A 15,792-nucleotide genomic window follows, 5' to 3' on the forward strand; every position below is an offset into this window, starting at 1 on the left:
TGAATCTAATGGAGTTATGATCACTATCTGCAAAATGCTCCCCCACTGATACCTCTACCACTTGTCCGGCTTCATTCCCTAAAATTAAGTCCAGGACCGCCCCCTTTTTTTTAGGGTTCTTATGTACAGGCTTAAAAAGCTCTCCTGAATGCATTTTAAGAACTCCACTCCCTCTAAACCTATCACACTATGACCAGTCCAGTTAATGTTGGGGAAGTTGAAATCCCCCACTATTACTACCCTATTATTTTTACACTTCTCTGAAATTTGCCTACATATCTGCTCTTCTATTTCTCTCGGACTGTTTGGGGGCCTGTGGTGCACTCCTAGCGATGTGATTGCTCCTTTTTTGTTTTTCAGTTCATTTGAGGAGCCTTCTGAGATGTCATCCCTTCTCACTGTTGTAATTGATTCCTCGATCAATATTGCGATACCCCCTCCTCTTTTACCTCCTTCCCCGTCTCGCTTGAATACCCAATATCCTGGAATATTGAGCTGCTAATCCTGCCCCTCTCCTAGCCATGTCTCTGTGACAGCAACGACATCATACTTCCATGTGTTAATTTGTACCCTCAACTAATCTGCCTTATTTGTCAGACTCCTTGCATTAAAATAAGTACCATCCAACCTTGCCGAGCACCCTTGTGCCTTAACTGGCCTATAATTTCTATGCCTTCCAGACTCACTTGCTCTCTCTTCTAAATTTGGCTGTACATCTCCCCCTGCTGAACCTCCTCTCAGGATGCCATCCCCCTGCCAAGTTAGTTTAAACCTTCCACAGCAGCACTAGCAAACCTCCCTGCAAGGATGTTGGTCCCAATCCAGTTCAGGTGCAACCCGACTCCCTTGTACAGGTCCCACCGCCCCCAGAAACGGTCCCAGTGTCCCAGAAATCTAAACTCCTCCCTCCCTCCTGCACCATCTCTCCAGCCACGCATTCATCTATTTCTATACTCACGAGCGTGTGGCACCGGAAGTAATCCAGAGACTACCTGTGAGGTCCTTTTTTTTAATCTGTTTCCTGGCTCCCTAAATTCTACATGCAGGACCTCATCCCTCTTTCTGCCTATGTCATTGGTACCAATATGTACCACGATCTCTGTCTGTTTGCCCTCCCCCTTTAGAATGCCCTGCAGCTGCTCAGTGACATCCTTGACCCTGGCACAAGGGAGGCAACATACCATCATGGAGTCACATCTATGGCCGCAGAAACACCTGTCTGTTGCCCTTACTATCAGGTCTCCTAGCACTATTGCTCTTCCCGTCTTTTTCCTCCCCCCTGTGCAGCTGAGCTACTCACAGTGCCATGAGCATAGCTGCACTCCCCAGAGGAACCATCACTCTCACCGTTTTCCAACACAGAAGAATGGTTCTCAAGCGAGATGCACCCTGGGGATTTCCTGACTACCTGCCTGACACCTTTCTTCTGAATGGGTTGGTCACCCATTCCCTCTCTGCCTGGACTTCCGTAAGCTGTGGGGTGACCACACCTAAAAACGTGCTATCTACGAAACTCTCAGCCTCGCAGATGCACCTCAGTGTCTCTAGCTGACACTCAAGCTCCGAAACTCAGAGCTCAAGTAGCTGCAGCTGGTGGCACTTCCTACACACGTGGTCGGTCAGAGCGCAAGGAGCATCTAGGACTTCCCGCATGTTGCAGGTGGTGCATAAGACAGGACTGAGCTGCCCTGCCATGCCTCCAGTTGAAAAAAACCCTTACTTTAAGTTAAATACAGGAAAAAGAATCATTAACTTATTTATGTACTTTGAATAAAATCTAGAACCCTTATCTTTCCTTAGCTTAATCTATTTTAAGCTGGAGAAAAACTAGAGAAAAAAACTGGAGAAAAACACATAGCCACTGCTCACCAATCAGCTCTCACCTTTGGTTGTCTCCATTTCAATGGTGTTGGAATGTGTAAGGTACAGTGATGGAAAAGTGTAGCCATCTTTGGCTGTGATCCCAAGTCACTGGAATGTGGCATTAGCCTTTTATTAAAAAAAAGTTCCGTTAGGGGTTTCCAGTCAGTAAATTCAAAAATCATTTTTTTTATATAAAGCAGGGTTCCACAACATGTGCATGAGAAGTATCAGCCCTATAATACATCTGCTGCAGGCCAACTTGTCGGGGGAGTGGATAAAAAGTATTGACAGTCTGTGAGGCAGAGCTCAGCTGGTAGCGTCCTAGCCTCTGAATCAGAAGGATGTGGGTTCAGGCTCCATTCCAGAGATTTATGCACCAAATTTAGGCTGACACCACTAAGATAGATTATCAGGTTATCATAATGTTCCTGTTTTTGTTTATTTCCCTGTGCATAAGTTACACTGATTTGGCTGTAAAGCCTTTTGGGGCATCCTGATGTTGTGAAAGGCACTATATAAATGAAAGTTCTCTCTCTCCTGGGTGTGGTTCTGCCCATTAAATTCAGCAATGAGCCCAACTTGAAGGAGGCAATCTGAGCCCAAATTGACAGGATCAGGTGCACTTAACGCACCATCGGCAATTTTATTCCCCACCTGATGTGTGTTCCCTCAATGCCACACTGAGATGTCAGCCCGGGTTATGTTCCCAAGGACGGAATTTTACAGCCCCGTCACAGCGAGCCGTTCAAAAGCCCATTGACTTCAGCAGGACCGGAAAACCCGCCAGCGGGAGGGAGAGGCCATAAAATTCCGCCCGTGGGGATGGGAGGGGAGGTAAAACTTACTTGTACCCACAACCTCCTGAATTAGAGGTGGGTGTACCACACACTGAACCGAGGTTGGCATCTGTTCAGTGCAGCGCTACATCCTATTCTATAATTAACATTAATAACACACATCAAACAATGATAATGCACATGGCCTGCCATCTCTGGACTGCATCACGCTAGGGATTATGCAACATAGATTCAAATACACTGACAAAATCCCTTTTATGTACAATATTAATTAGCCCTTTCACTGCAAAAATAGCACACACAGTGGTGCTTAGCAGCATGATCTAATGCTTTTAGCAACCAATGGTTGTGTGTTATACAGCAAGGCCCCATGTTGTATACTAATGTATCATGGAAATATATTGAGTTGCCCCCTATTGAAGAGATAAAGAAAGTTAGAGGAACAGAAATAATGCACAGCATTATGAAACTCTATCCCTTGGAAATGTCACCACATCAAAGGATTAGGATATTTCAAAATTTGCCGATTATACCAAACTTTGAGGCTGTGCCAATCAGTGGCAACAGAATATGGGTAGACTAGCTGGATGGGCAGATGGGATTTAATGCAGACAAGCATGAGGTAATACATTTTTGGAGAAGGGATAGGGAGAGGCATCTTAATGACACAGTTCTAAAGTGTGTACAGGGACAGAGGTACCTGAGGGTTTATATGCATCGATCTTTGAAGGTGGCAGGACATATTGAGAGAGAAGTTAGCAAAGCAGATGGGATCTTGGGCTTCATAAATAAAGGAATCGAGTACAAAAACAGGGAAGTTATGTTAAACCTTGAAAAAGCTCTGCCCCCTCCCCACCTCCCTCCCATCCCCATCTAGAGTATTGCATCCAGCCCTGCTCAGCACACTGTAGGAAGGATAAGAGGGTCCTTCAGAGGGTGCAGAGGAGATTTACCAGAATGGTTCCAGAAATGAGGGAATTCAGCGACAAGGTTAGGCTGGAGAAGCTGGGATTGTTCTCCTTGACGTTAAAGAAATTGAGGGGAGGTTTGACAGAGGTGTACAGGATTATAAGGGTTGTAGAGGACCTAGATGAAGAAAAGGCTGTTCCCCTTAGCTCATAGTTCAAGGACTAGGGGACATAGTGTGAAGGTTTTGGGCAAGAGACACATGGGATGTGAGGAAGAACTTTTTTACACAGTGAGTGGTAATGACCTGGAACTCGCAGCCTACGAGGGTGATGGAAGTGGAGACAATAAATGATTTCAAAAGGAAATTGGGTGGGCACTTGACGGAAATGAATTTGCAGGTCTACGGAGATAGAGCGGGGGAAAGAGACTGACTGGATTGCTCTACAGACAGCCAGCATGGGCTCAGTGGGCCGAATGGCCTCCTTCTGTGTCACTGTGACTCTGAGTTGCTGACACCCAGTACAATTAACGTATATAATACACTCTAACACTGGCGACAAGATTGGAAAATGTAAAATAGACGTTTGACTTTCTGCAGAGCTCAGTTCTATTGCTATTGGTTCTTGACTGCCCTCTGGTGGCTACAGTGAAAAGGTACATCACTACAGAAGACAGTGAGATCCTGAGCCCACTTAAGTCTCAAAGTGCCAACAAACCAATCATCCTCCAACCTTCCCCACTCCAAAAGCAAAATACTTGCTCAATCCCAAAATCGTGCTTGAATTCTTCAACACCAATGTTCACATCCATCATTGCCGCACCACATGTGGATGAGAACAAAAAGGATTTGCATCTACAAAACACCTGTCCCAACCTCAGGACGTCCCAAAGCACATTACAGCCAATCAAGTATTTTTGAAGCTAAAACTATGAGGGGTTTTGACAGAGTAAATAAGGAGAGACTGTCTTCAATGGCAAGAGAGTCACAAGAGCTTAAGTAATAGGAGCAGGAGTATACCACATGGCCCATTGAGCCTTCTCCGCCGTTCAAAATGATCATGGCTGATCTTGGGCTTCAACTCCACTTTCCCACCCTCTCTCCATAATCCCTTGATTTCCCCCAGAGACCAAAAACCTGTCTAACCCAGCCTTAAATGTCTTCAACAGTGGAGCATCCACAACCCTCTGGGGTAGAGAACTCCAAACATTCACAACCCTTTGAGTGAAATCATTTCTCCTCATGTCAGTCGTAAATATTCAGCCCCTTATCCCGAGACTGTGCCCCCATGTTCTAGATTCCCCAACCAGCACAAGCGATCTCTCAGCATCCACTCATCATAGGACAACCCCCTTATCCCAGGAACCAATTTAGTGAAGCTTAGCTGTACTGTCTCCAATGCAAGGATATCCTTCCTTAAATATGGAAATCAAAACTGCACACAGTCAATAACCAGAGGACATAGATTTATGATAGATGCTAAAAAGGCCAGGGGGAGAAACGAGGAGAATGTTTCTTCACACAGTGAGTTGTTACAATTGGGAAAGCACTGTCTGAGAGAGTGATGAAAGTAGATTGAATTGAAACTTCCAGTACCTTTAGGTACCTCACTCACTTTTCCAGAACTGCTTCATCCAATTCAGGGTCGTGGGGAGTCACAGCCTATTCCAACAGGCAATGGACACCAGGCAGGGCACCAGTCCATCACAAGGCACACACTCACCCACACTGGGGGACAATTTACCTTAGCCAACCCAGCACATCTTTGGACAGTGAGAGGAAACCTGAACCCAGCAGAAACCCACATCGGGGGTACCAAACTTCACACACACAAACCCAAGGTCAGGATTGAACCTGGGTCCCTGAAGCTATGAAGCAGCAACACTAACCATTGCACCATTGTTATGAAACAGCCTTTCAGTAAAGCTAAGTTATTTAAAAATCCCAGAGGGAAACTTTAAACAACTGTCATAACCTATTTTTTAAGCTTTATGTTTGAGATGCAACTGTAAATTCAGGAATCAGACCACCAGTTCTCAAGAGGTTTTATATTAAACTAAATGAAACATTTTATTAATTTACACAAGTTAAATATATACACATGGCTACAAATTACTACGATCATAACTTTTAACAAATTCCCAAACTAATTTCCATTAAGGCAACAGCAACTCATAGACTTAATCAGACAGCAGGTAAAGCATTTTTACCTTACAAATTCAAAATGAGGTTCCTTTCACTTTGGTCCCTGTGGAGACAGTTGTAGGCTTACATCTGCTTTGATCTTACATTGCTTCTGCCCTGCACACATGAAAACTGCTGAAGTTATACCTAGCACAGCTCATTGAATGTAAATTCTCATTGTATCGCCAGCCTCTTTGAGCTCTGCCTCTTCTAACAATAAAACCCCTTTCATTGTACCAATTTTATTAGTAATATAAACATATTGCTTGGTCTCTGCTGGCCAGGTGCCAGATTTCACTCCACTTCTTGAATGCTCTATTCAAAAAATGCAAATGCGCTCTACCTCTCTTACATCTCAAAACTAGTACATATCAAAGCACCCAGACTAGTTGGCTTTAATCCAATTAAGACACACCCACAGACTAAACCTCTAGTTTAAAAGAAAAATATTTTCCAATAATATTATATAAATTTATAGCTTAATGACAGCTGCTGTGCTGCCACCTTTAGGCACATGACAGGGAAAAACATTGCAGATCTATGGCAAAAGAATAAGGGAGTGGGATTAATTGAATAGCCCTTTCAAAGGGCCGACACAGGCCCAAAGGGCCAAATGATCTCCTTTTGTGCAGTATCGTTCTATGAAATATGGTCACTGATGTAATGTTGGTTGGTCCAGTGGGCCTTCTGTTAGCCATCAATGGAGTGACACTTTGTGAGTCCACCTCGATGTGGGGGTGTTGCCAATGCATAATGTGCTTTTGGGGTTAGATTTTACCAGCTCCCTTGGGGTGGGCTGGGAGGTGGGCTGGCAGGTAAAATGGCGAGCAGAGGTGGGGGTTGGGATGGCATCCCGTTTCCATGGCACCCTCTCAGCTGGATGCATTCTGAGCAGCGTCTACCACTGTCAGTGGCGTTGCTGAGCTACTAGCCTTCCAGTTGGTCGGCAGCCCCTGGAGACAAGCACCCTTGTTTTAAAGGGATGGAAGTCCCAATGCCGGATGGCCGAAAAATCGGTCAGGGTCCTGCAGACACCCGCCGAGGTGGGGCTACCCTTAGCTTTCAGGTCTGTCATCGCATGACCCTCCCCCCACTCCCCTCCCTTCCCCCACTAGGAGATATTCCGTCCTGAAGTGTAGTCACTGTTGTCATGGTGACATAATGGCATGTACGCAATGCATGTGATTTAACTATGTCCTAGGGACAAGCTTGGAGCCCCTGAGTCAGAAGATTGTGAGTTCAAAGTACTCTTCCAAACTCTTGAGCAGAAATCTAACCTGACCTCCAGTGCAGTACTGAGGAAGTGCTGCAGTGTCGGAGGTGTCATCCTTCAGATGAGATGTTAAAATGCGGATCTGTTTGCCCTCTCAGAGGGACATAAAAGATCTCATATTTTGAAGGAGAGTAGGGGCTTTATCCCTCACATCCTGGTCAAGGTTTATACCTTAACTGACATCACTAAAATGGATTGGCTGGTCATTTATGTAATTTCTGTTTGTGGGAGCTTGCTGTGCACAAATTGTCTGTCCCATCTCCCTAAATTACAACAGTAACGATACTTCAAAAGCAACTCACTGTCTGTAAAGTGCTTTGGGACATCCTTTGGTCACGAAAGGCACTATATAAATACAAGTTTCTATTAATTCTCCTAACTACTTCATAAAACGTAAACATCCTGACTTGCAGATTTCAATCTCTGAAAATCCTATTGTTTCTGATGACAGGCCACACCTGAAATATTAATCCCTCTCTTTCTAAACCTGAAGTTAAAAACAGACAATGCCGGAAACAGTCAGAAGGTCAAGGCAACATCTGCGGAGACCGGAACTTAGTTAACGTCTCAAGTCAATGACCTTTAGACAACCTGCATTCTTTACAAAAGAGCCTTTATCATGGTAGAACATCACAAGAGGCTTCGCAGGAGCATTAGCAAACCAAATTTGACAACGAGCCACGTAAGGATTTATTAGGGCACGTGATCTTGGTCAGAGAATAGGTTTTAAGGAGCCTTTTAAAGGAAGAGGACGAGATAGAGAGGTGGAGAGGTTTAGGGGAGGGGATTCCAGAGCTTAGGACCCAGGCAGCCGAAGGCACGGCCGCCAATGGTGGAGCGATTAAAATCGGGGGTATTCAAGAAGCACAGAGATCTTGGAGGGCTGTAGGACTGGAAGGCGTTACACAGATAAGAAGTGGGGGGCGAGGCCTTGAACAGAACAAGTGCTCTTAACTTATTCCCACACAACATGGAGATTTGGAAGATGTCACTGTTGCATAAACGCCTATGTTGAAATGGTCAGTTCCCTGGATTAGGAATAAATGTTGCTTTAGGACAAAAATCCAAACATGTTTAGTTACTTCATCCAGGGCAGAAGTGAGATATCCTGCATTTGATGCAGTTCCAACAGAGACCAAGTGCCTCTTAAAAAGTTAGTTGGGCCTCAAGGTTGTTCTCACAAGACGGGTGCAAATGGCACAACAAGGTGACCAGTTACCTTTTCTTTCTCCTTCTCCTAATTTACTTCGCCTTAACAATGGAGAATAGAATTTCTTAAATTTTATAGAAGGGCGCACCATGCACCAGAAGCAGAATTTAGGACAACATGAGCACATCCCGATGGTCAAGGTGACTGCTGAATAATGAACATTTCAGAATTCACTGCTCTGGGGATATTTCTAAATTACAGCAATTTAATGATGGAAATCGTGCGTTTTTTCTTGGCTGGAATTTTGACACTGATTTCTTGAAGAGTCATAGAGTCATTATTATTGCAGCACGGAAGGAGGCCATTTGGCCCATTGAGTCTACGCAGCCTCTCTGTAGTGCAATCCAGTCAGTCTCATTCGCTTCTCAGCATCCAACCTGTCAAGCCCCTCAGATCCTGAGGGGGGTTAATAGGGTGGATGCTGAGAGGATGTTTTCCCCTTGTGGGGGAGACTAGAACTAGGAGCCACAGTTTAAAAATAAGAACCTACTATTTAAGACAGGGATGAAGAGAATTTTTTTCTCTCAGAAAGCTGCTAGTTGTGGAATCCTCTTCCCCAGAGAGCAGTGGGGGCTGGGTCATTGAATAATTTCAAGGCTGAATTAGATAGATTCTTGATTAAACAGGGAGTCAAAAAGTACAGGGGTAGACAGGAAAGTAGAGTTCAGGTCACAATCAGATCAGCCACAATCTTATCAAATGGTGGAGCAGGCTCGAGGGGCCAAATGGCCTGCTCCTGCTCCTAATTAATATGGTCGTGTGTATATTCTATCACCGTAGACCTGCAAATGTATTCCCCTCAAACACCCATCCAATTTCCTTTTGAAATCATCGATTATCTGTTTCCATCACCCTTGTAGGTGTTAATATTATGTTAATTATATTGTTAAGATGCGCAGATGAAGGGCACTGTTGAATTAAGTACTCTGAACACATATAAATAGGGGAATCCTTTAATGTTTTGTTCGTTTTTTACAGCACCCCTTTAAGGGTCTATCACTTTAATTTAATGTGTTAATTAGCTTTACCTTTGGTTAATTTGTTTTGTTTCCAAAAAAAACGTAAATAGGGGACAAGGGAGTGCTTCAGCCCTGGAAACAACACTTTAAATTAATTATATAAGTTTCATTTAAAGTTTTGTCTTTCGCTACAATGCCCCTTTAAGGGGCTGTCAATTTGTTTAATGAGTTAATTTGTTAATTAGTCTATTTTATTGTTATACCCAAAAGAGCATAAATAGGGGACAGGTGGGGCACTGGGTATGTGTGAGGAGTGTTCAGGCTGAACAAAGTCAATGAACTCTCTCAGTAAGAAAAAGTTATGTGCCTTGATTTTTAACTTCACCAACCAGCTTGGATCCTATTAATAGTAGGCAGCAAGTTCCATAAATGGATACTTCAGCAGTTGGTGTCTAAATCTATATAGTCTGTTCTTCTGAATGTGATGGTTTATACTGTGATCCCAGTTAAGTTCATAAATTCTGTTCCAGAGCGGTGACTATTTCTTGTGATGACGAGTTCCACATTCTCACCACATCCGATTACTGTTTCCCCTTGCGGGGAGTCTAGAACTAGGGGACACAGTTTAAAAATGAGGATTCTCCCATTTAAGGCGGAGACAAGGAGAATTCTGTTTCCTCTCTCAGAGAGCCATTAGTCTGTGGAATTCTCTTCCCCGGAGAGCAGCGGAGATTGAGTCATTGAACATATTCAAGGCTGAGTTGGATAGATTTTTGATGGACGAGGGAGTCGAGGTTTTATGGGGACAGACAGGAAAGCAGAGTTGAGGTCACGATCAGATCAGCCATGATCTTATCAAATGGTGGAGCAGGCTCGAAGGGCTGAATGGCCAACTCCCGCTCCTATTTCTTGTGTCACTCCAAGGCCGGGATTAAAGTTTGATTTCTGGGGCATTGCATTCATTACCACCGCAGGAGAAAGATGGTGGGGCCATTTTAAAACAAAAAAAAATGTTCTTTTCCTCATATTTTATAAAGTTACAGCAGGTGGGAGTTGGAAAGGGAAAGGACTGAAAACTTGATGAACAGATAAGAGTCATCCAATCAGGTAACCAGAGATCTATGCTCTTGTTACCATGTGATGGACATGTCGGGCAACCAATGGCAGAATTGTTTGGGGGAGGGTGGGATGGTTGGTGGAGGGAACGTGAGATCAGATGACAAGCGCTTCAGAAATTCATCCAACCAGAATTGGCAACCTTTACTAACTCCTAGTTCAGAAAGCCCATGAAAGTCCAGATACTGAGCAGGACGCACATCAAAAATCAGAAGAAATAGGAACAGGAGGACGCCATTCAGCTCCTCGAGCCTACTCCATCATTCAATGAGATAATAGCTGATCTGATTGTGATCTTAACTCCACTTTCCCGGCCTGTCACCCATAACCCTGGATGCCCTTGTGGTTCAAAATTAGGGAGTGAACCAAGTTTACATCACACAGAAAGAATGGCTTGCATCTACATAGCACCTCGCATAATGCCCCACAATGTTTCACAGCCAGTGAAGTTACACTGTCACAATGTAGGAAACACAGCAGCCATTTTGCACACAGCAAAGAGCAATGAGATGATCTGTCTTAGTGATGCGAGTTAAGGGGTCAGTATTGACCAAGATACTGGGGTGGGGTGGTGCCGCTTTTCTTTGAAACAGGGCCCTGAGCAGGCAGGCAGGGCCTTGATTTAAGCAGCTCATCTGAAAAACGGTGTATGTTTGAGCGCAGCACTCACTCAGTACTGCACTGGGCACGTCAACCTAGATTTTGTGTCTGGAGTGGTATTTGAAATCCCAGCCCTCTATCTCAGAGGCATGAGCACCACCCACTGAGCCACAGCATAGCTGTCATTAGCAGAACAACCCAATGCTGAAAAATACAACATTACCAAAACCAGTATCCACAATTGGAAGAAGTGATGATCTTTATGATTTAACCCTCATGATTTAGCTTATTCTGAGAAACAAGCCCAGCTCTATATAAATGCAGCCCTCCCACACTTACATGGGAAAGCCATGGTCAGACCAAGGGCTATAGATTAGTATCCCTCGTTCTCTGACTTGCACTCCTTTTAAGGTGCAGTGACCCAATGGGAATGCGAGAGCACTAAATTTATATCTTGCTGTAACTGATGTAGAAGGTCACTCTCAATAGTGAGAGCACCTCGAGCACAGTTTCTTACCATTTACCATTTTGCAAACTTCATCTTCCATATTTCAAGTAGTCCTTTTTTGCTCTGATATTATTAACAGGTCTCAACCTGAAAGTTAGTGTAACCGAGGTGGTTCAGAGCGAATTCTAACATATATTCTCCGGCACCAGCAGCACCAGTCTGATTTTAATGGACTTTCACCCTTTTATCTTGGCATCAGGTTGGGTGCTGATGATACCTGGCGTTATTACTGAGCTCTTCTCATTGCAGGGAAGATTGAGAAGTCCAGCCCAGCGTCACCCTCGACAGAAAGCCCCACGCCCCCCCCACAGCCGGAGCCCATGCCGGCGGAACAGGAGGCTTCAGGACCGGGTCGTTCCAGGGGCCTGATGGAGACGCTGCTGGAAGACTACGAGATACAGAAGGTTAAACGGCGGGAGAGGCGGGATGAGCCCAATGTAAGCAGCTGAGTTCTGTGCCAGCAAGGCTGAAAGGTTCGGGGAGATGCCGGTGTGGTGGTAATGTCTCTGGACTAGTAATCCTGAGGCCCTTAGCTAAAGTCCTGGGGATACAGGTTCAAATGGCAGCTGGTGAAATATATATTTTTTTAATTTATTCATTCATGGGATGTGGGCAACAGTGGCTAGGCCAGCATTTATTGCCCATCCCTAAACTGACCTTGTTCAGAGGGCATTAGAGAGTCAACCACATTGCTGTGGGTCTGGAGTCACATGTAGGCCAGACCAGGTAAGGACGGCAAATTTCCTTCCCTAAAGGACATTAGTGAACCAGATGGGTTTTTACAACAATTGGAAATGGTTTTGTGGTCATCAGCAGGCTTTCAGCTCCAGATTTTTATTGAATTCAAATTTCACCACCTTCCGTGGTGGGATTTGAACCCGGGTCCCCAGAGCTTTACCCTGGGTCTCTGGATTACCAGTCCAGTGATAATACCACCTCCCCCTCAATGAATAAACTCTGGAATTGAAAGTTTGTGTCAGTAATGGTGACCATGACAACTATTCATTGTTGTAAAAATCCACCTGGTTCACTAATGTCCTTTAGGGAAGGAAATCTGCTGTCCTTACCTGGTCTGGCCTACATATGACTCCAGACTCACAGCCATGTGGTTGATTCTTAGCTTCCCTCCAAAATGGTGTGGGAAGCCACTCAGTTCAAAGGCAATTATAGATGGGCAACAAATGCTGGCCTTGCCAATGATGCCCATATCCCATGAAAGAATTAAAAAATAGTTAAAGGAGCTATATGGTCTATTCGGGAAACAAAATGGGAATATTTACCATGACTCCCAGCACCTTTGGAAGGATTGGCTCACCACCACACTGCCCGCACCTGCCCCAGCATTCACTGGTAAAGAGAATTTGCGAGTTTTCCTTTAAAATAATAGAATCTATTGAGGGGATGTTTTTATTAACAGGGGAGTCCAACCTGGTGGTCATAAATATAAGATAGTCATTAATAAACCCAAGAAGGAGTTCAGGGGAAACTTCTTTACACAGAAAGTGGTGAGAATGTAGAATCTGCGACCAGAGCAAGTGGTTGAGGTGAATAACAGCGATGCATCCAAGGAGAAGCTGAGTAAATGCACGAAGGAGAAAGAAGTAGCAGGATATGTTGAGATAGTGAGAGGAAGTGGGGCGGGGGGTGTGGGGTGGGCAGATGCTCAGGTGGACCATGGACCTGAAGGGCCGAATGGCCAGATTCCTTCATGTAAAGCCGAATATTTTATGTAGAGTGCCCCTAACACCTTGGGTGTGAGAGGAGGCTAATCCAGACTAAACTATATTGTGACAAACCTTTCCCAATCAATGTGCCCCCTACCAATTTTTCTGGTGCACACTCTTGACAGTGTCGCAGTGAGTCTCCATGGCTGGGATTTTCTGGCCCCGCCCACCACCAGGATCTTCCAGTCCCACGGAAAGCCAGTGGACTTCTGGCTGGCCCACCGCACCCCCCACGGCAAGCCCCACCATGGCGGGACCGGAAAATCCCGGCCTATGGCCGAGACAGCTTCATAAACACAATATTGAATAGGCAGTGAGTGCCTTTGTTTACAGGCGTTGAATCTTTAACCCTGGTGAGTTTGAACGGAATGGGAACATACGGGTGATTCCACCACCGGCCCAAGTAAGACTTGGGTGAGGATAAGGAAAGACTAGCCCTTGACCGCTGTAAAGTGATTCCAGCTGTTTTGGTGTGCTCGTGGGATGTGCATAGAATCAGACCCATCCTTGACCTCTCCCCATCTCTCACTGCACCACCCCCCTGCCCCCCAACACATGGAGAGCAACTCTCAAGTCAGTGAGTCAATGATGGAGGTGGGGGTGAGACTTTTAATGTGTTTGAGGTTTCCTGGAGGTTACCAAATCCTGCAGTTTCACACTTGTGGCCAAGTGTATTTTCTGAACCTGGTGTCTTTTTGATTTTTGAAATGTTAAAACGATTTGTTTTTTGACTGAAGGCCCATTAGTTCTGGACTAAGTTACAAAGTGAAAGTATCCTTTATCTAAGGCCTGATAGAAATCTCGTTCTGCCTTGTCACTGATAGAGGTGTGGGCATGGTAAAATGGTGGTCAATCTATTTCATTATGGTAGGCAGCTCTGGTTGGACACATTCCTGGACCTCTCACCAACAACTGCCCCATCCAGTAAAAGACTTTATTTCCCAATTTCCAATGTTTCAAAAACTAGTAAATTAAAAATGGAAAGACTTGCATTTATAAAGCATGACCACAGGATATCAACAAAGTGCTTTACAAACTAATTCATTACTTTTTGAAGTGTAGTCACTGTTGCAATATAGGAAATGCTGCAGCCATTAAGCACACAGCAAACTTTCATGGACAGCAGCACACAAATGACCAGATAATCTACTTTTGTTACTTTTGTTTTGTTAATTGAGTGATAAGTATTGACCAGAGCACCGGAGAGAACTCTTAAGATAAAAGCAAAATACTGCAGATGCTGGAAATCTGGAATAAAAATAGAAAATGCTGGAAAAGCTCAGCAGGTCTGACAGCAGCTATGGAGAGAGAAACAGAGTCAATATGACTCTTCTCCAGCTCTGACTCAAAGCATTAACTCTGTTTCTCTCTCTACAGATGCTGTCAGATCTGCTGAGTTTTTCCAGCTTTTATACCAGGGAGAACTCCCCTGCCCTTCTTCAAGATTGTGCCATGGGATCTTTCTGACCCAAAGGGCAGTACAGAACTCCCTCAGTTCAGCACTGGAGAGTCAGCCTCCATTTTTGTGCTCAGTCCCTGGGGTGGGACTTGAACCCACAGCCTTACTGACACAGAGGTGATAGTGCTATCCCATTGAGCCACAGCTCATACTCTAAATGCAGCATCAAAGATTTTTTTTAAGACTCTCAATTCTTTAATTGCCCCCGCCCACCACCACAGGATTTTTTGCGATAGGATTTACTAAATCTCTTTTATCAGAATGGCGAGGTGTCAGATCATGCTGGGTTGCCAATCCTCCAGGATTATCCCAGATCAGTGATGGGCAACCTAGGCTAGTGAGTGGGCCGCGGGAGTGGCCCTCCTTCATCTCAGCGGGCCACAAGGCTGAAATCAGGCATGTGTACTAACCATGACCCAGTGTCCACCAGCATCATAACCAACGCGGCCTCCCGGGGTTAGGGTAATTTTGCCAACTGCACTTGCATGCCTAAAATTTGCAGGAGGTGCCGATTGAACTGCAGCAGTGCTTTGATTGGACGCAGAGGGAGCGCACGACTCCCACAGTCACTGTTGTGTGCAACCAGCACACGCCTCACTTCACATGCCTTTGCTTTGAGTGTGTATCACTTTGGTAACACCAGCAGGAAAAAAACTCCGCAGATGGAGACCAGCCGAATCTGGCAACCCTGCGCGTGGGCAACAGTCAACAAAATGCCTCACGGGCCGCACTCAGAGCCCTGATAGCCTGCAGGTTGCCCACCACTGCCCTAGGGTCTCTAAGAATTAAAGTCAATGCTCCAGGGCCATACTGCAAACAACAGTCAAGAGAAAAATCGCTGGAGCAATAAAATGATTGTCTTTTTTTAAACACTTGCCTATGTTTACTAGTTATTAAAATATTGTACATGACAGAGATAAGAGCTGTTTCAATGAGAAGTCAAGAATCATCCAATTGGATAATGAAGACTCTTACCTTTCTGATTGGCTGAGGGATGACATTGATACATTGGTGTATCTTGAAGATGGATGTGCCTGGCAACCAATGGCAGGAGAATAAGGGCGGGTTTTTGAAGGAAGGCAGTCATGTGACAACAGCTCCAGGTTCACATGTTAATTTCTCCAAGCCTCACGATCTTGCATTTTCCTCTCCAGTTGCTTTTAAGAGCCTTCCATTTTCCAGGAATATATCC

At 44.9% G+C, this 15,792-nt stretch overlaps 1 protein-coding gene and 1 long non-coding RNA gene across 4 annotated transcripts in view; one reads left to right on the plus strand and one right to left on the minus strand.

Annotated features, from left to right (window-relative positions):
• Nucleotides 1-15,792, plus strand: part of LOC121277372 (A-kinase anchor protein 2) — a 166,638-nt gene that overhangs the window by 146,513 nt on the left and 4,333 nt on the right. For all 3 annotated transcript variants that reach the window (XM_041186758.1, XM_041186760.1, XM_041186759.1), the window contains exon 3: nt 11,667-11,854. In XM_041186758.1, coding sequence (XP_041042692.1) covers nt 11,667-11,854 — 188 coding nt within the window. The remainder of the gene's footprint in view (nt 1-11,666; nt 11,855-15,792) is intronic.
• LOC121277377 overlaps nt 1-15,792 on the minus strand; it is a 34,374-nt gene that overhangs the window by 3,172 nt on the left and 15,410 nt on the right. The window lies entirely within an intron of this gene.

Source organism: Carcharodon carcharias, chromosome 4, assembly GCF_017639515.1.
Source record: "Carcharodon carcharias isolate sCarCar2 chromosome 4, sCarCar2.pri, whole genome shotgun sequence".
Taxonomy (NCBI): Eukaryota; Metazoa; Chordata; class Chondrichthyes; order Lamniformes; family Lamnidae; genus Carcharodon; species Carcharodon carcharias.